At 35.5% G+C, this 22,145-nt stretch overlaps 1 protein-coding gene across 1 annotated transcript in view; it reads left to right on the forward strand.

The window, feature by feature from the left end:
- LOC109109278 (protein Aster-B-like) overlaps positions 1-22,145 on the forward strand; it is a 111,478-nt gene that overhangs the window by 49,191 nt on the left and 40,142 nt on the right. Inside the window, 1 exon segment of the mRNA XM_042774820.1 lies at positions 2,516-2,605. Coding sequence (XP_042630754.1) covers positions 2,516-2,605 — 90 coding nt within the window.

The raw sequence follows: 22,145 nt of genomic DNA on the forward strand, positions 1-22,145 counted from the left end.
CTCTTAATGGTTGATAATTCATGTGACTGTTATTATAGCTGCTATTATTTTCTTTGTTCAAATTCAGACTTTTTTTTTTTTTGAATGCCAAAATTTTTGAAATATTTCAAATTTTTCTTATATTATTTCTGAACGTATATGTTATATAGGATATATTTTAAAGACAAGATTGTACAATATTTGTCTTCATATTGCATGTATCTTTTGTGCAAAGACATTTAAAAAGTGAATTTGTTTTACATTTACATCAGTTTGACCTCTTCATGTGTGCTGCTCTTGAAATAGAACTTTCTTTAAGCAGATGGTTTTGCAGGTTTTTAATGAAGAGAATGTTAACTGAATCATGTTGTAGTTACGTTTGTAAGTTGACATTAAACATTAAAGTTCAACATAAAAAAAAAATAAAAATTGAAATAGTTACCATGAATCTGTCAAACATTCTGAAAAAAATGCCATTTGAGTAAACACACTGCAGAGCAGCGGGTTCCTAGTCTGACGTCAGCCTGTGCCGTTGGCCTGAAAGCACTGGGGTTTTGTTTCAGCAGCGGTTAAAACACACACAAAGCGTCAGACAGGCAACTGTGATGAATGATTCAGAAGCGTTCTAGGCCACGTCGAGCCTCAATCCACTATAGTTATACGCAAGGACCCATTCTGAGAAAAGTCCAGACCCTCAGGCATATGTACACACATAAACTCGCATTCAGACAGAGGCTAAATCTCTAGTGTCTTCAGCAAACAAGATTCGCCCACACGGGTCAAATGCTGTCAGACCAGCTGACCATAAATGAGAAATTTGCCTGTGTCATTTGAATTGCAGATAGGAGTTTCCTGTTGGTGTGTAACCTGTAGTCACCACAAGCAAATACCTGCACTCACCTGAGCGTGTCTCCCATAAATCCCTGCAGTTGATGGAACGAGGAGATCCAGCATGCCCAATGGGATTATTTTGTACTTCATACTAGAATAGACAATTGGTTGCTTTTTACTTCTTCAAATTGCATGACAGTGTCCACAAGTTGTACATTTAATGATAAAGTTTAAATTAAGGATGCACTGAAATTTTGGGACCAAGAGAAAAAAAGCAGAAATTGGTGGCTGAAACTCATCTGATTACAGAAGCACTGATACAGAGAACAAAACTGAGGGAAATGATACCGGTTTTAATCTTGTTATTTAAGGAGAGGGAACAACAATAATCTAACAGTGACCAAAAAAACAGGTAATGAGGATGAGAATTGAATGATTATTATAAATATTCACTGGAGATTTTTAATCTATATAGCATGAATTTGAAACGAAATGCCCTTTGTTCAGCGTTGGTTTCAGAAACCCTTATAAAGCATGTAAAGCACTGCTGGTGTTTTTCAGCGATCAGCGCTTGTTAAACTCTACATGTGGCTCGGTTTCTTTTATTCCTGGGATTGTATGCTGTTAATGGTGTCTGTGTGACTGCACCCTCTTGTGGAGAAATCATAGGGACACATTTATCAAAGAGAAAATACCACATGCAACTGACTGCTACTTTTAAAACAATCAGCTTTTATAGCCGTTTTATAACATGTTACAAAATATAATGGTTTGTATTTAGACTCTATAGGCATGAAACCTTTGCTACACTACCATTCTAAAGTTTAGGGTCAGTAGGATTCATATTTATTTTTGTTTTAAATAAATAAGCAAGGACAAGTTAAAAAGATAAAAAGTGACAGTAAAGACAATGTTACAAAAGAGTTTTATTTCAAATAAATGCTGTCCTTCTGAACTTTCTTCTCAAAGAAAAGTATGACAGTGTATCATTCCAAAAATAGTGCCTGTTTTGCTTAAGCTCGTCCCACTTTCTCACAAAATATGATGTGCTTTTTGTAGAATTTTTACTAGGTGAAGAAGTAAGTTTGATGGTACATTTTGAATTTGGTGTATTTAACATAGATCTTTTTGTCATTGAAACCAAAACTTTTGACCTTTGACTGCTTTTATTGTTTTGACAAGTATATTAAAACTGACACTGTAAAAAAAAAAAAAAAACATGTACTGGTAATTTTCTGCAAGGACATTATCATTTAATTTTATCGGCATTTTTATTAACTACCACACAATGCAATCCGGTGCAAAATTATTATTATTATTTTTATTTTTTGGATATATTTGAAAAATCGTCATTCTTATTTTGTGAAAAAAAAATTGTACATGATGTACTGTACATGTTGTACAGAGTTGTGTAATAATCAGAAATGTTTCTTGAACTGCAAATCAGCACATTAGAAAGATTTTTGACGGCTCATGTGACACTGAAGACTGGAGTAATGATGCTGAAAATTCAACTTTGAGTTTCTTTTCTTATAATATTTAACTATATTATTATTAATATATAACTAGCCTTGATGAGCATATGAGACTTCTTTCAAAAACCTACCTCAAACATAGAGTAGTTAGTAGTTGGACAGACATGTGTTTAATGTTGTCACGACATCTTTATTGACATTTATCATTTATCATTATGACTGTTTTCCAGCAGTCAGCAGAGTAGTCAACAGAGCAGCCAGCAGAGCAGCCATGACGATGATTCCAGCCGATTCCTGACTCCCTTCATCCGTGAGGACAGGTGAGTACACTGTGTGTCTGTGTCAGATTAAAAAAAAATAAAAAGTTGGCATTATTCAGGAGAGAGCAGGAATTAAACATATAAGTATAAAACAAACAGTAGCATTCATTATAAACAACATTTATTTGAAATGCCTAAACAGATATATTTAAAGTTAAATTATCAGTGTGGGAAATGCACAAAATACAAATACACTTGTTTTTAAACATGTTTTGCATACTTTATGTTAATTGCATCACGTAAGTCGTTTTTTTAATATGTCATGTTTGTTTAAATACATTAATAAATTTGTTAGTATATGTAGAATTTAACATTAATATTAATAAATGATTGATTCATTATTGTTCATTGCTAGCTCATGCTTTTTCAAGATCAAACACACTGAAGGCTGGGATACACAAAATGACTTTTAAAATCGGAATCGATTTTTAGACACTAGGCATCATACACTTGTTGACTTTGTAAATGTTGCAGAGAAAAACAGGGCATCATACACAAAATGACACACGCTTACCGTGTTTTCAGGTCATTTCAAATGCAGAGACAAATGAAAACAAAATGTATCGTCAAATCTGCTCAAAAAATCAAACATGTTTAATACGTATCTTTTAACTGGATGGAATCAAAGTCTGAAGCTAAAAAAAATCTGTCTGTGCGCATCATACACCATTTGATTTTTTGATAAATATTTTAACTGCTGACCGTCTTTAAGAAACTAGCGAACAGAAGTTTTGGACAAAAATCTGTTCAGAAGTTGTGTAATATATTCCAGCTTTACCATGCACCTCAAACTGATAAAAACACTGTTGATTTGACAGCGGGGCAGACAAGTGTAGGTAAGTGTGTGTGTGTGTGTGTGTGTGTGTGTGTGTGTGTGTGTGTGTGTGTGTGTGTGTGTGTGTGTGTGTGTGTGTGTGTGTGTGTGTGTGTGGTAAATATATTTGTATTTATTGATATATATATGTATGCATAAGTCAGTGCATTTTTGAGGTGTGATATATCTCAGAGCCCCGCTGTACTTTTGTGAAGTTGAGCCCTGAATACAGTTGCAAGCTACGGAATGTCATTGTTTGCCTTTTTATTGGACAAACAGCTCCGATCACAATGCCTGGGAACAAAATGAGCGCCGTGCTCAGACCGGCCTGTCCAGGGCTTCAGCCATTTCGCTTTCTCTTAATTTCTGTATCTGACCTCCAAATAAGAAATAGAAATGCCAGACGTCTGAGCTGTAGTTGTGGGATTAGAGATAAGCGTCTGTAATTGTCCAGGAACAGAAGGTAAGTGAAGGCCAAACACAGATAAGATCTTGTTTTGTGTCCGCAGAACTGATGCTTTGTCAGTACGGTTGCATTTGTTCATGTTTTGTGCATGGAAATGTTCAAATCCTGTCTGTAAAACACTCTCTACTAATATTTGATTCGTGATAACTGCACTTACATCTGTTTCTGAACAAAGTTTTTTTCACTGGAATGTTTCTACATCAGCACCTGTAAAGAAGTGCTGTGTGATTCTGATGCTTTTCTGATGATCTCTCTACAGCTGAATATAAAGTTACTTTAGGGTGTACTTCACAAAACTTAAAGGTTTAAAGAACACGCCAAAGGCATAGAGTAGGACTTAAAGGGATAGTTCACCCAAAAATGAAAATTCTGTCATTTGCTCAACCTCCACTTATTCCAGAAGATATTTTGATGAATGTTGGTAACCAACCAGTTGCCATACTATGAAATTCAATAGCTGCCATCAACTGTTTAATTACCGGTAGCCATTGACTCCCCATAGTACCCCCCCTCCCCCCAATACTATGGAATGTTTTTTTTGTGTGTGCTTAACAGAAAAAAAACCTCAGACAGGTCTGGAATAACTTGAGGGTGAGTAAATGACGACTGAGTTTTCATTATCCCTTTAAACTAAAGTTTTTGAAACTTTAGTAAGTCTAAGTTCCCTTTCACATTGGCAACGAGACTGTGTTGCATTGAGTTTTACGGCACCATGATATTCAAGAAGTAATCCCTGTGTTAAATGCATTAGATTGTGGATTTCTATATTTGGTTGACATGCTCTTGAAAAAAACAGCACAAGAAGTGTTGCGTTGGTTTGTTGTTGTGACCGATCAGTCCTTTGATTTAGAGGTCAAATCTTCTGTGCTGATGCTGAACAGAGGCTGGCCTTTTGTCCTGATGTTTTGCTCTGTTCTGAGCGGTCAAGACTGTTGTCTGACCACCACCACATATCAGTTTAACCAGTGACAAAAGGCACAGCCCATCTCTTTTGTTTCATGTCACTGGCCGCCTGTGGATTTCTAAAACCTGTCACAATGGGCGCTGTGTGAAAGTGTGGCTTTAACTCTTTGTCTCATGTCAATACAATATTTAACTGAGCCATTGGCTCTCTGCAATAATGGCTCTCCAGAGTATCACTTTGTTATTTACATGTTGCTGGCCTCCTCATTTTTGGCTTCTTTATGAATATTTAATAGTGTATCTGTGATATCTCAATTGTTTCACCTAGAAAGTAATGAAATCAATTGGTGTTTCACAACCAGACTGCAAATGAGCGACCTTTAACGTTTAAATATGGTTGAAATAATGTCAGTTTAAAGGAACAGTTCACCCAAAAATGAAAATTCTGTCATTATTTATTAACCCTCATGTCATTCCAAACCTGTTTGAGTTTCTTTCTTCTGCTGAACACAAAAGAAGATATTTTGAAAAATGTTGGTAACCAAACAGTTGACGGTAGCCATTGACCTCCATAGTATGAAAAAAAACAAAGGCTACCGTTTAGTTAGCAGCATTCTTTATATCTTCAATATGACCTCAGCATTTCTTGAATGTTTTCATGTTTTCACTCGCAGTATTTTATAGAGAGAGCAGAATGCAGCTTTGCTCTGTCTCTGGAATATGGAGTGCTTGAATGTGTTCAGTGATCTCTGTTTAAAGGAAGCATATGAGTGTTGTGCATATGGAGGGTCAGTCCAGGTGAAGTGTGTGACTCCGGATGAGGACATCAGCCGCAGGCTCTCTGATTCCTTCTGTAGCTGAAGAGGAAGAGCAGCGGAGGAGTGCAGATCCCTCCATCATGGTGTCTCCCAGCCGTGGCCAGAATTAGCCTCAGATTACTCACAGCCACAGCGGTTCTGCCATTTCCATAACCCTGTCACCCTCAGCCTCTCTCCTCCTTACTCTCTACAGCACAGCTGAACCCAGCACTCTACAGCAGCCGCTCAACTACAGAAACTCAGTTTATGAGAAACAAGAATCCTAAGCTGAGAGAAATAAAGTGTACACCTTCTTCAGTGCTTCTTCTCAATGGAAATGTAGAGGTTCTTTGTTTTTCTTTATCAAACTGCTTTGCTCTACAAATCGGTGAGTGAATGTTAGATGGAATCTGACTCACTTTTCATTTGATTATGATCTGTAGATTATATTGCATGATCATCTTACACTCTTAAAAATGAAGGCATCTATGAGTTCATGAAGGTTTATGTAAGCATAAATTTGAAATGATTTGTGTCATATACTGTATATGATGGTCAACCTACTACATATGAGGAGAGCAACTTCTGCAGAAAATTTCTTCATTTAGCTCTGCTGGATTGTGGGTTCTTCAGATCGGTGTGTTAATTTCCTCTGAGAACAGAAGAAAACTAAAGCTTTCTTGGGCTCTTTGAATAACTCGATTTGTCTGTTGAAAATAGTTTTGTTTACACAAAGTTTAATTAAAAAAAAAGCACTCAAAAATTGATAGTAAATTTCACAAATAATGGCAAAGCTACATATGAATTATGACATTTTGAAGTAGAAAGACAGAATCCGTATTTTCATGTAAAACATACTCTAGTCTTATTTATGACTTCAAAAATCATTTTTTTACAGTGTAAGCATTCTCAGATTTAGCAGGTTGTATTAGAAGTAGTTGTATTGTTGTCATTCATGGAGGACGTTTTATTGGACAAAAACATCTGGATGATCTAAAGTTCCAGATGAATCGTCAGTATCTGTGGCATGATTTTCCAGAAAAGAAGGAGTGTACATTTTAAATGTGTCTGCCAAGGTTTATTCAGTCATTGTTTAAGTGCACACGAGCACATACAGTAGATGATCTGAAATCCTACAGACATTTAGTAATTTAATTGAATGTGTTGCCAGTTGGTTCTTTGTAATTATTTGTAAGTGGAAATTGTTTCAGAGTAAATCCTACACCAAATTTCTGTGTACAGCAGGTGTTTTGAAGAGGGGTATGAGCACGTAATCTCTGCTTCTCTCCGGCTAGATTTATGTTTCCTGTCATTTAGGGATTTCCAAGACCTTTTGGTTCTCATTTTGGTCATTTGTTAGAACTGAAGACGACTCTCTCTCTCTGGTGACGATTGCTCACAGCCCCAGTAATGACCTACAGCAGCTCAGAGCTGAGGACTGTGGGAGATTTATGAACATCATCCTCTACCGCTTTGAACCCTTAAAGGCTGCTGTACACAAATTTATGTGGCCTCTACATTATCAACATGATCAAAAAAAAAAAAAAAGTGAAAAAGTGAAAGTTACATACAGCCAAGTATGGTGACCCATACTCTGAATTCGTGCTCTGCATTTAACCCATCCAAAGTGAACACACACAGCAGTGAACACACACACACACACACCGTGAACACACACCCGGAGCAGTGGGCAGCCATTTATGCTGCGGTGCCCGGGGAGCAGTTGGGGGTTCGGTGCCTTGCTCAAGGGCACCTCAGTCGTGGTATTGCCGGTCCGAGACTCAAACCCACAACCTTAGGGTAAGGAGTCAAAGTCTCTAACCACTAGCCCACGACTTCCCCCGTGGCCTATCTACCATATATGCCTTCTGTCTTATGATTGATAGTTTATACTTTTTTAGTAAGTTAAAAGCCTTTTAGTATAATTGTAAAATCCCTAGTGAGAAATAATTATACTAAAATGTATTTGAAATACATTTATTTCATGCTAAATGTACTACAAATACATTTACATATTTATGTACTTAAAAAAAGACCCTGCGTTTTAGTATTCTAAACTGGTATACTTAAAGTCTGCTTAATTGGAACAATTAATTTTTTAATTTATGTATTTATTTATTTTTTTACTTAATGCACTTTAATTGTGTGGAAGTAGTGCTGAAGTCCAACTAAAGAGAAAAGTGGAAAAAAAAAAGTGAAAAAATAGATACTGAAGTGTATTTTAAGTGGAACTATTGCATTTATACTTCAGGTACACTTTAAATATCTTGCACTTGAGGACCGATATTATTCAAAGATCATTCGATCCTTATTAATAGTGGCATTAAAACACATTTTAGGCTTAATATTAAGAAATAGTTGTACTCCAAATATAATTTAATTTAAATATATAACTTTTTACTGTATATATATATATATATATATATATATATATATTATATATATATATATATATATATATATATATATATATATATATATATATATTTTTTTATTTAATATATTTTATTTATTTATTTTTTTTTTACTAGGGATCGTTGTAAAATCTTTACAAATTTTAATAGAGTACATTTAAAGGGGTGCTATTATGCTTTCACTTTTTCAGCTTTAGTTAGTCTGTAATGTTGCTGTTTGAGCATAAAAAAAGATCTGCAAAGTTACAAAGCTCAAAGTCCAATTTAAAAGGAGATATTTTATTTAACAGAAATCACTTTTCAAAAACTACAACGAGCAACTCATTTGGACTACAACGGATATTTTCTGGGATTTGTGATATAACAAATATCGACGAATGGGATGAGACTTGGTTGAGCTGCAACGAGTGTTATCACTATGTCGGAGACACACTAGTGTTCCCAAAACAGACGAGCTTAGAGTGGTTACAATCACCTGGGTTTAAATTGCGCTCAAAGTGATTTGACTTTGGCACAATATTTACACTGAAACTCGCAGCAGGCAGCTATGGTAAGGGGCATGAAATTTCCCGACCAGACACAAAGTGGTGCTAATCACAGCACACACTGGCCCAGCTAACCAATCACAGCACACACTGGCCCAGCTAACCAATCACAGCACACACTGGCCCAGCTAACCAATCACAGCACACACTGGCCCAGCTAACCAATCACAGCACATTTCGTATTTTAGAATGCAGGCCTTCATTTGATGCAGGATATGGAGACAGATTAGTCTCAAATATAATTCACGCAAAAAACATGATTCACACATGCGTAAACAATTTCAAATGCATGAAAACTAATTCACGTACACACAAAAAAAATTCACGTGGGTGAAAAAAAAAATATATATTCACAAAAAGCAATTCACATGCGCAAAATAAAATTATATATTCATAAAATACATTTCACAAATGCAAAACACAATTCGTAGATATACAACTGTGCACAAAAACCTTTGAATGTTTAAAATGTACGAGTGTCTGAATGTACAAATCGTCATTTACTACGAATCCACTTGGATTTGTGTGTGTGTGTTTTTGAGACTTTCCTGGCAGAGCTCTCTTCCCACGTGGGTCTGTCGTACTCTTTAGCCAATCAGATGCGAGCTTACCATTCAACCAATCATATCATAAGCCACTGAGAGTGCATTCAAGGAGCACGATTCTGCACACCTTTTGCGCAATATGGATTAATTAGAACGGAAATTAAGCCTTTACATCAGTATATCAATCGACAGTAAAATAAATGGACACAGCCCAACTGGAACTCAATTGAGACAAGTGAAGCCCATTTTTTTAGCGATTTTTAGAACTTCCGTTTCTGACGCGCGCAGACTCAAACTAAGCTTGATGGCGTCAGCAACCTGTCTGACAGATGTAAATCTTCTAGTAGCTGTGCGTGCAAACTGCCATCGTTAATCTTGCAGAGACGGCGAGCTTGGGCAGGGAGTTCTTTGGCGTGAGTGAGCAGGAGTAAGTATTCTGATTAATTATTTTGTATAGTATTTTAAAATGTAACGGCAGGGCTTCTATGGGCTTCTATCTTGACAGCTCCCCGATTGCCTGCGAGCTTCTGAATGCACTCTCGGTGGCTTATGATATGATTGGTTGAATGGTAAGCTCGCATCTGATTGGGTAAAGAGTACGACAGACCCACGTGGGAAGAGAGCTCTGCCAGGAAAGTCTCAAAAACACAAACACACACACACAAATCCGAGTGGATTCGTAGTAAATGACGATTTGTACATTCAGACACTCGTACATTTTAAACATTCAAAGGTTTTTGTGCACAGTTGTATATCTACGAATTGTGTTTTGCATTTGTGAAATGTATTTTATGAATATATAATTTTATTTTGCGCATGTGAATTGCTTTTTGTGAATATATATATATTTTTTTTTCACGCACGTGAATTTTTTTTTGTGTGTACATGAATTAGGTTTCATGCATGTGAAATTGTTTACGCATGTGTGAATCGTGTTTTTTGCGTGAATTATATTTGAGACTAATCTGTCTCCATACAGGAACTATTCCAGCCATTCATGCTAGACTGGGGAGAGAGGTTTTGTAATAATGAAAAATATTACAAAAATAATGTGTTTTTCGAACAACCTAGTATGAGAGCCTTTTCTAGAACCCTTTAATAGTTTTAGTGATATTTCAAGATAAACACATACTGAAGTTTACTTGATTATAATGTTTTTTTTTTTTTTTTTTTGAAAAATCATGTTAAATTATAACAAAATTATATCTATCTATACATCCATCCATTCATTCATGTCTCATTTATTTATTTATTTTTACAGGGACAGTCCTTAATAGATGAATTATAATAGTATTAGCTTCTGGTATTAACTGTAGTTGCTGGGCACAGCTTGAGATACTTTGTATTTAAGAAGTATACATTAGATTAAATAGAACTTAAATAACTATCCTTTTATTAGCACTAACCATTGAAAAATCATATAACTGCATGTGACAGTTCATAGCACCTCAACTACAGCACACAGAGTGTTTGATTTATTCATTTAATTATTTAACTTTTAGTCCACAAGTTCCCATTTCTTTTGTTACCCATGGGCACCACCAGAGGGCACATTCTGTATGATTGACCACACTCATTCAGTGCAGTTTGGTCAGTTCACACACACACATTTGTGCTACACAGACTCAGGAACATGACGTACCTGTCACACATTATATAATCACAGAAACCACGACATCATAGATCCTCCAGTGTGTGTGTTCATTATCACTGATGAGTGAGTGACAAAAGTCAATTCAGAATAACCACACATAATATAAACGGCCCCTGCTCGAGGCCTTGAAGTGGTCGTCACGGCGCCTGTGACACCAGCACTTTCGGTGCCCTTTAGTCTCTATAGAAACTCACCATGCTGTCAAAAAACAAGAATAAAATATTTTTCTCTCACTTATTTGAATGCCATATTACTTTTAGATATATTTTAACTGACAAAGTGAGAGTTTTTGTGGATATTTGATGTTTTATTTTTTTTATAATTTCTTATAGTTGAGAGATGAAAATGAGTGGCTGTTGAATTCACAGTCATTATTCCTGTTTCTTCCTCTGTATTTAGGAAATTTTGTCTTGTCTAAGTTTCTGATGAAGTTTTTATACAGCTTTTATATTCTAGTTGATGTAGTTTGATCATTTCAGTCTCATAAATCTGTGTGTGTGTGTGTGTGTATGTAAGAAAGCATCTGTTTGTGTGTTAGACGAAGCATAACCTCTTTCACAAGTTCATGTTTCTATACAACAGTCACGTTAACCTTGTGAATGTAAATGAATGCAATATTGTATGAGAGGAGGAGAGCACTGACACGAGGAGTAGGAGGACTGATTCACACGCCGAGAATACATCACAGATGACTGAGATTTAAAATGCAGTATGTCTGGAAACAAACAGCAAATGAATATGGGAGAGGAAAATCAGTTATCAAGGATGCATTAAATAGACCAAAAGTGACAGTAAATAGATTAATTATCTTCAAAAGATTTAAATTTTAATAAATGCTGTTCTTTTGACCTTTCTATTAATAGAAGAATAGTGAGAAAAAAATAAATAAATCAAAAGTTAGATTTCTTAAAAAAAAAAAAAAAAAAAAACTCATTGTGAGGCATCATTCATAATCTGTAAGTTTAAATTCCTAATAGAATTAATAGAAATTTGAATCTTAAGCACAAGTTATAATGAATTCTGGTTGTAGTGTCATTTCATTGAACTGGGATCATGGAGTCCATCGCTGGAGCTCCTACTGATGTGGAAATGCCACACAGACACACAGCTGCTCAAAAGGCCACAGATGCTTCACACGTCCTGCCTGTCGCTCTCACATCGCTCTTTCACAAATCTGCTGTCTGATCTTGTGCCTTATGTGGTCAGAATGTGTTAATGAGTGCTCCCACTGATTGGCCGTTTAGCAGAATAATAAATATTGTTGTTGTTAATTCACCTTTAGCCCACTCAGCTGTGTACACACTTCCACACAGGGATTTTCCATAAGGATTAGGGAGCAAGAGAGAGGAAGGGAGCAGTTTGTGAGTGTGTGTGTGTGTGTGTGTGTGTGTGTGTGTGTGTGTGTGTGTGTGTGTGTGTGTGTGTGTGTGTGTGTGTGTGTGTGTGTGTGTGTGTGTGTGTGTGTGTGTGTTACAGAAGTCGGGATTAGTGTGTGCCGCCAAACATCCTCACTCTGACACTGAACTGGTGTGACAGTCACCCGGTCAGCTGACAGTGAATACTCACCTCTCATTGGCTGCCATTGATCAACCTACACAGCTCTAAAAATAATCCACAATGGTCCCTCAAACAGGGTGTGTCCAAAAGACAGAGTGATGGGACGAGAAACCTAGACAGACAGAGAGATGGAGTTGAAGTTGCACAAGTTACTTTTTTTTTATATATAAGTGCCCTATTTTGTTGTTGTCTTGGAAGTTTTTCATCACCATTTATTTCATAGGAGAGCTTTCAGTTAAAGTGGAGGACTGGTGTGATCCAGCATGTGTGCTGTTATTGATCAACCGAGTCACGTGCATGAAACATGTTGTGAAGAAGTCAGTATATCCATGTTAACAGTTAAGCTGCATGAGGAAGTATTGAGATCTGAAACATCATTAACACAGTAATGAAACAAAAATGGGGATTCCGTGTTTTGGCCAAATTCTAAAGCAGCATTGCATGTATCCTTAATGGAGAGGACAATCCAAGATTACATTGCAAATAATAAAACATTGATAATATAAAGAAACAATCTAATTGCATATGGAGTTTTTCACCAATATTTGTGTTCTGTTCTGTGTCTTTTTTTTATTATTATATATATATATATATATATATATATATATATATATATATATATATATATATTTTCACAATACTGTACTGTTAAAAGTTTGAAGTTTTTAAATGTCATACTGTGTGTGTATATATATATATATGTGTATATATATATATATATATATATATATATATATATATGTCATACTGTGTATATATATATATATATATATATATATCTTTATAGCTAATAATACAATAATCAACATCTTACAAGGTTCTTTTATTATTTTTATTTATTTATTTGTTTATTTATTTATTTTTTGTCTGATGTATCAGTGATTCAGAAGCAGGTGTAAGTTTCAGTGTTACTGTAGTGTGTATGTGTGCTGTAGTGAGGAGCTGTCCGATCAGCACCGCACCACTCAAGGCTGCACATTATTCTTATTGTCATACAGTAGGTAAGAGATATGTGATTGCTTACAGCAATGACTGTTTCTGTGATGTCATTTACCAACCGGACCATTATATGGTGTCCCATACTCAGAATTTGTGCTGCGGGGTGTCATTTTTTGCTGCTAATTAAATATATATATATATATATATATATATATATATATATATATTAGGGCTGTCATATAGATTACAGTTTATAATAGATATATATAGGGCTGTCAGATTACATGAAGATTAATCGCATACTTCATGAAATTAAGCATAGAGCATTTATCTTGTTTCAAATATTTCTTTTGTCATTATTTGCTATATCCAGCAAAGTAAACCAAAAGATTAAAGGGTGATTCTCAAAAATCTGTATTTTCTGCAAACTTTTTTCAAGATAAATGTACATGTCGTTCCAAAACAGGACACTTAGAAACTCCAAAAGGAGGACACAAAAAAAAAATGCTAAAAAAAAAAAATCAGAATTGTATAGTACAGTGCAACAGCAAACCGCTTTTTTACATTTTAGAGAAGTCAAGTTGCGATACCAAACAGGACCACATGGATATGCCAAAAACCGCTAAACCAACCACCTGCTGACTGCATATATCTACAATAGTACACGGATCCATTCGGAATAACAAAACACAGCAACATACACATGACATGTACACCGTGAACACCCACCCAGAGCAGTAGGAGCCATTTTTGCTGTGGCACCTGGGGGCAGTTAAGGGTTAGACTAATCAAATTGCAAATTGAGTTTTTCAACCTCTAGACTCTCTAAGCATTAGCCCATGACTACCCCAAATGATACTTTTAAATATTAAACTAAAATTGTCAGTAGGTGGCGGCAAGCCACTGTCATACTGAGTGTGTTGTTGAGTTATTTATTCAATCGATTCTTTCAGAACCACTGATTCATTCAAGAATGAAGTAAGAAACTTTTTTTATGAAACAGTTCGTAGGGAATCTTTGTTCAAAAACACAAGTTCATTCAGTAAGGAAACACTGTTGTATTTTGCCACTGAGACATATAACATGGCTTTGTTTGGAACCTTTTTTTTTTTTTTTTTGCAAAAAAGACAATACTCTCTTTACAATTTAACCATTTGATATTAACTTCTTGTTTATTGAATTGCTGCCCTGACACAAAGAAAAGTCTGCTACAGACCAAGATCGTATTTATTTATTTATTTATTTATTTATTTATTTATTTGTAGACCCTGTGTTTGATGTGCAGAGAGCAAATCTGTGGTTCTAGAAATGAATGTGCATGAAAACTCAGCGATGATGCTTACGGGGAATAGTAATATAACATTCGAGTGCCACTCCCCTCTCTCTCTCTCTCTCTCTCTCTCTCTCTCTATACTGTATGTGTGTGTGTGTGTGTGTGTGTGTGTGTGTGTGTGTGTGTGTGTGTGTGTGTGTGTGGTTTACTGTTATTATTAATATTTTTATTTATTTGTACCTCTTTATTTGTTTTCTATTTGAGGCCACAGTACCCTAACTAAAAGCTTATTCATGTCAATAACCATTTGAGTGTCCCACCATGCCATGTTTCTCCTCAGAGCCCTCCAGTTTCCCAGAATTCTCATTTTTGGTTTGTCAAATGGCTCGTGTTACTGTTGGTGTCTATACGATGCCATTATAGGTGTATTTATTAGTGTGTGAATGTGTTCATGGGTGCACGTGGGTTTTGTGCAAGAATTGTGGCCATTTTCCAGGAAGGAGTGAGACTTGTGCAGTACGTGTTAAGCTCAACCTGAGAACTGTGTAATGAACACAACCGTCAAGCTGTGCATCTGCACCAAGCACCATGATCTGTCACACGCCCCTGAGAAACACAACACACGGAAAACATATAAATGTCATTGGCGTAAATTAGTGTTGTTCTATAGTTTAATTATCTTTTATTCTCATATTTTCGATTTTTATTGTAAGTTTTTTTTTTTAGCAATTTTTTTTTGTTTTGTTTTTTTGTTTAGCTGCCTTTTTAAAATATAGTATAATATATAACATTTGTAATTTTTTTTTTAAATTATTATTTTAGTTTCAGTAATTGTAGTATTATTTTCAATTAATTGTCCAGGCAACATTTTAAAAACATTTCACAATTTGTTTCAATTAACAAAAATTACTGTAAATAATTTTAGTTTGAGTTAACAATAAAACAGATGGAGGACAAACACAGTAGCTCAGACACAAAGACATTTTGTTGAGATATTGTGTTAACTCCCAATGAGATTAAGTTAGTTTGAATTATTGTTTTCATAATAATTATCAATATAACATTCATAATTTGTGATTTGCATCATATTTCATAAAGCACCATACACAAGTCCATGTGTCAGTGTGTTAAAGCCTTATAATAAACATTTGCAACATAACAGAGATGAAGTCTCTAAATGCATTCTCTGTATAGCACCTCCGCTGCAGCCATTAGAGCAATGGTTTTGTAACGCAATCACTCTCTTCCATGATAAATTCCAAGACAATTACTGTCAGACTTCAAATTGCTGCTGTTAACAATGTTTGAAGCTCAGCCTGTTGTTTGTAATAGAAAAGATAGTTTGTGCAGTTAAAGAGTACACATTTATGTGTCGATGTATCCATCCGTTAGCCATTGGAACTGCATTTAGGGTCCATATATTTCTTTTAAATGTGTGTGATCAGTGTCAGGTGGAAATGATAGCCTAATTATACAGTGTTTACATCAGATTAATATGTCAGCTGGCTGTGCAGACAAACCCATGACTAGTTGATCTTGAAAGTGTGTATTTTTGCACATCTCTAGCAGACGTGTGCCGTGTGAACAGCTGCTATGTGCGTCATAGGTCAGAGCACTGTTGTGTGAGTCTCTATCAAACTCTATCAAATCTCCTTTGCTTTTGCTCTTGCATTTAAGATGTTACACCCATAAAAGATAAAGCAGAGTAAATATAAGCTACTCACACAGGACTCCAGGCTTCAACTAAACAGTTGCACTGGTTCCACTACAAAGTTGCCCACCTATGTTTGATTTTGCGCTGTCATTTCTGTTGCATATGAGAAACATTAAAGGGAAAACATTCCAAAAGTGGAACAAAACAGGGCTACTTATTTTCCCTGCACCGCATTAGCAGTTGATCAACTTGACCCAAACCCATCTTTATCATGCAACCATTATTAAACTGCATTAGGCTACCCTTTCTTAATAAATACTATAGTTTTATAGAAACCATATCATTTATTTATGCATGGTTTCAACTGGGTTTCCATGACGATCATTTAGGTAGTATGGAAGGAACATTCCATACTAAAGTTCTAACTTTAACATAATAATAGCGTGAGAATATTTGTGTTTTACTTCATAAAATTTGTATTCATTTCATTTTTTTTACAGATGTTATTGTTGTTAAATGAAGTTAATTTACATCTGAATCCCAAATCAAGCTCATTGCTTTACTGTCAAAGCTTTACTGCTTTACTGTGCATTTCCAGATATGTTATAGTAACTGCATTTATTTATGAAATGTAACGGTAAATTTATGATTTTATAAATCTTTTTCAAATAACTTATAGCTAGTAATTAGGGATGAGCACGAGTACTCAAGTACTCGAGTATTCTGGGGTGACAGTGACGATCGATTGTTTTTGTGTGGTTTCTGAGCTGCATACAAAACACATACAGAAAATATATTGTCACAGTCATATGTCTATTGCTTTCATATTTCATATGTAGAAAAAGAGTGAACGTGCTCTGACTCATAAAACTCGCGCAAGTGGAAGAAAACGGACAGTACTCTACAGATCACATAATTCAGTGGACAATTAATAGAAACGCTATTCTGTTTAAAGAATGTGAGAATAAATCTGTTCTCAGATACCAACGTTAACAAGAACTCAGCATCCACTCTCTTCTCTTCTCTTATCCGGGATACTCTTCTTCTGTGTTTGTTTACACTGGTTTTCGAAACACCGCCACCACTCTTGCCTTTTTGTGCAACAGCAGCTGCTCTGGTCATGTGATCCCAGCTCAGATCTTACTGGATGGTCCATGTTTTCACTTTGGGAAACTGAAAAGATTCGTTGGACCGGTTCGGGAAAAAATATTTGCATTTTCGATGCGCAAATGTTTACGGCCTATGGAAGCATCCATAGAAATCTATTGTTTTATTCCAGTGCATCATCGCGTCCGATATTCTTTTTGCGCTTTTTTGTGCTCAGTGTGGTAAGGCCTTTAGACAGCAAGCCTTGCAGACAGGTGAAATAAAGTAAAACTGGATTTGAAAGATCACGGTGATGCCTGGAATCATTTTGATCATGAAAAACCGTTAAGTGCAAGATGTGCATTGCCAGTCTGTCATATACATAACATCATAAAGAGAACACAATTGTAATAGAATTTTGTACATTCTCTGTGCTTTAGTTGGCCATTGATCAGTGCACTGTTAAGGGAAGAGTTACACACCAGACTAGCAATGAGTTACACATCAGAATAGCATAGTCAAGTTCACATGCTCATTCCCATCCTTTTGTGCAGATTTAAGTTGTAGGTTTGTTGTCTATATCTGATTAATCTAATTTAGGATTTATTTGGTTAAGTATACTTATCCGCTAGCAGAGTGCTTCTTCTTCCACTCTGGAAGTCTATGGCAGCCCATAGAACTGCTTGCTTTTCAGTTTAAGTGCAGCGCCACCTAGTGGTCATGAGATATATTTTTTTTTTAGCTTATAACTTCTGAATGGTTTACCCAAAAATCATAAAAGTGGTCTCATTAGATTTGGGGCGACATCCCAAATCAAATGATTTGATTTGATCAAATTTTCCCATATCGGCCATTTTGAATTTTGTAGTAAAATACTGTATTTTACGAATGCATTAGCATACTGTTATGAAACTCGGCATGATGCCCTGAAGGAGCATGAGAGGTTTCAAGCCTCCTTACATTCCTGAATACTTGCCAAGTCCAACGATACCAAACATCCTAGGTTTGACCATATGCTTTGTGCAATATTTTAATTTTGTAAATATCTTCGAAACCGTTAGTCCGATCGAGATGAAACCACCATAGGACAATCGAAACTGTAGGTTGTTGCCTAAATATTAATAGCAAAATCTCAAAAAATGCAAAGTCAGACATAGGTCATTTCTTATGTTTTCATAAATATAAGTGTCTATAACTCCAAAAATAAAAATCACATATATATATATATATATATTTATATATATATATATATATATATATATATATATATATTTATATATATATATATATTTATATATATATATTATTTTAATTTATTGATTTATTTTTTTTTTTTTACTAAATTTGACAGTATGAATTTGTGCACTCTGAGGACACATAAAAAACAATAAATGGTGGGATTGTGTCACTTGGTGGCACTATAATTAAACAAAATCTGAAATTGTCACTAATTATAGTACAGTATTATGATATAAAATTTTATATTTAATGAATGCATCAGTATGTTATTATTAAACTCAGTATGTGCCATCGGCTTCATGTCCTGAAGGTACTCAAAAAGCTGAGACAGCACCACCTTGTGGTTAAAATATATGATGAAATGTAAAAAAAAAAAAAAAATGCTAATAACTTTTAATTGATTTTGCATCTTTTATTGAAACAGTTCTTGAGAACATCATCACCAATAATGCGGTTCATATTCGGTCAAACTAGCAGTCTGCCATTTTGAATTTCTTTGAAAAGCTTTTTCAAACTCCTCCTGTACAGTTGGTCTGATTTACACCAAAACTGATTCAAATCATCTTCATAGCATACTGACAAAAAGTTATCAAACGCTTTTTGATAGACTAAACCTTTCTGCACCAATAAAATTGTTGGCATGATGCCAAGCCGATTCTGAGGCTGCAACTCTGCAACACTTTGACGTATTGAGACCAAACTTTATATATGTGTCATTGTCACCTCACACTGACCACACCATACTAATTTGATAACAGCGCCACCTATTAGTCAAAAGTGCTAAACAATCAAATTGTATTACTAGTGATTGTATTTGTGATTTTTCAGCCATTTCGACAATAATAATCTAAAAATGTCTTTAACCACTCATTGTTGCAGTTGGTCTTATGCTTCCAGTCATGCTTAGCTCCTCATTTAGCCTCTTTTGTGCTTGGCCCCATAATTGCTGCTTGCAGCTATATTTTAAAGCTGTTTCTCGTTATGGCTTCGAAAACGTGCAGTGATGACTGTAATCACTTTGATCATGAAAATAAAATTAAGTGCAAGATGTGCAGCGCCAATCTGCCATATGCATTGCATTATAATGAGAACAGGATTGAAACAGAATGTTGTGCAAATCACAGCAGAGTGGTTTTTATTCACAGTTTTAGCTCAAATGCAATGCCTGATATTATTGACTATGACTGGGTTATTTGAGATGGTAATATTGCTTTTAGATATTTCTTTTTCAAAAATATTGATACTATTATTACTGCAGCAGTGTTTTTTGATAGTATTTTTACTGCAACAGTGTTTTTATTGTTTATTTTGTTGGTTTTATTATTATTATTATTATCATTTCAACAGTATATAACAAGAACATAGGTTTGTTGTTGTGAAATCTTTTTGCTGTCCTTGCCCAAGTTTCAGCACACTGCTATGAGAAAAGAGTGCGGGAGTTACACTTTCTGGATATATCATGTAACTTAGCTGAAGTTCACTTACATTTGCATCATTTTGTGCAGAAATAATTATGTTATATAAAGTTATAGGATATTTTATAGTTCATCTCTTTAGCTTCACCTCATGCAGTTATTCCATTTAGATGATTATTTTTTCGATAAGATTGATGCATCATAATCTTGCAGTGTTATTTTTTCTAGTCATGTGTTCATGTTTTCATGTCACATTTTTATGTCAATTTATTTATTTACTTAAATATTTTTATTATCTCCATGATGGACACGCCCCACCCCCCGAGTACTCGAGTACTTGTTGGGATGATCGAACTGAGAAATTGACAAAAATGTCATATATATGCAATGTTTGTATGTGTAGCTGGAAAGCCTAAGAAAGATATCAAAAATTTTACTCATCAAAAGTTGTTTGCTGTTCTCTCTGTTAAAGAAATAATGCAAGCTGAGGATTTCAACAAAAACATAGACCATCAGGTAACAAACTTGTAGCTCACAGTAGGTCGATCTTTATTGGTTTATAAGTTGTTGTTAAAATTCAGCTTCCCTGGAGAAATTGAAATTTATGAAATCAATCAATCAATAAACAACAATTTCAATTCTACAGATTGACCTTAAATTTACAGTAAAAAGTATATATTTCATTAACTGAAATAATGGTAATATACCAAATTACTCAAATATGTTTTTTTTTTTTTGTTGTTGTTGTTGTTGTTGTTGTTTTACCTGCAAAGTTAATCACAAATAGCTTTTTCACAAGCTGAAGTATATACTAATATATAGAAGGTGCATGGTAATGAACATGACACTAAAAGAATGCAAGAAACAATAATTAACAAAATAAGATGTAACATAAAACCTTTGTGTGTGAAACATATAAGAAAAAATAAAGATTATTTTAATTAAAGAATGTAAGATGTGATATTTGACTGAGAATTCTGGTTATATCAACTTGTCAACAAGATTTTTTTTTTTTTTTTAAACTGTACATTTAATAGTATTTTACGGTAAAATAGCACAAAAAGTCCATTAGATCTGTTAGTTTTTCACCGTATAGAGTAAGGGAACTTAGCATTAACCAGTTAACAGGTTTTTACTGTAAAAATTACAATTTTTTTTTTTTTGTTGATTGATTTTTGGGTTTTTGCTGTAGAATTTGTGAATTTTTTTTTTTTTACAGCTTGCTTTTGAAACAGAGCCATTTGTTGTTTGCGTGAGGGCAACAGGTCCTCGTAATCTCCCACACCGAGACCAGAACGACACAAACCCACCTCATCTGACCTCAAAAGAGGGGACAGTCACAGCTAACCAAACAATCTGAGAAAAGCAGAGCGAGGGAGGGAGAGGAAAGCCTGCCCTGAGCATGCTCAGTGTCGCTCTCAACTCAGAGACTGCAGCTTTTAACTGCAGCGGGGGATGACAGAGAGAGAGAGAGAGCGCACGAGTGAGCTTATACATACACGCACTGCATCTTCATCACAGCGTGCAGGTCTCTTTCCATCACACACATTCAGTCGTGTTTGGTCCATCTGACCAGTCCGGCTGTGTTATATGGGGTCATCTGGATGGTTGGACATCCCGTTAGTGTTAGAGTTAGTTCAGGTGAGTACGTAGACCATCATCTCTCTGAATGGGACGGCACAGCGGGACGCTTTCTCTCCTCAGTGGCTGCTCATCACCAACATGCAGCCTCTCAGACAGCAGCCGCCTGACGCCGTACCAAACACGCTCTCAGTATCGCACCAATGAGAGGCTTCAAACTCGCCTGGTAAGAACGTGTTCAGTGCTTCTTGAAAACCAGATTGAGTGTTTTTCTAACACGGGGGATGCTTTGTGCCTCAGTGCGTCCAGGCCTGATATTTTGTAAAGTCTTCTTGCGTCTCTCTGTGTTGGCCGTCACATCTCGCGACATGTGGCCAACTGCAGTTATATTCTTCCGCTCCACTCCCTTTCCTTTTTTCCCCATCTTTTGTTCTTTTATGCACCTGTGCCCCTAAACTCCCTCTCTGCGTCTGTCTTATTCTTTCTCCTCCCCTCCCGTCCTGTGCATGTGTTTGTGAATGCGACTCAGTCATGTGGTGGATATTTTTAGCAGCAAATCACAGCGTGCAGCGCTGAGGAAAAACCAGCAGCAACGTGCAGCCTGCTTCCTCTCACATTGCTGCCTGAGCTTTTCCAGTTTTCCTCTCTTCAGCTCATT

This window comes from Cyprinus carpio, chromosome A18 (assembly GCF_018340385.1).
Source record: "Cyprinus carpio isolate SPL01 chromosome A18, ASM1834038v1, whole genome shotgun sequence".
Classification (NCBI taxonomy): domain Eukaryota; kingdom Metazoa; phylum Chordata; class Actinopteri; order Cypriniformes; family Cyprinidae; genus Cyprinus; species Cyprinus carpio.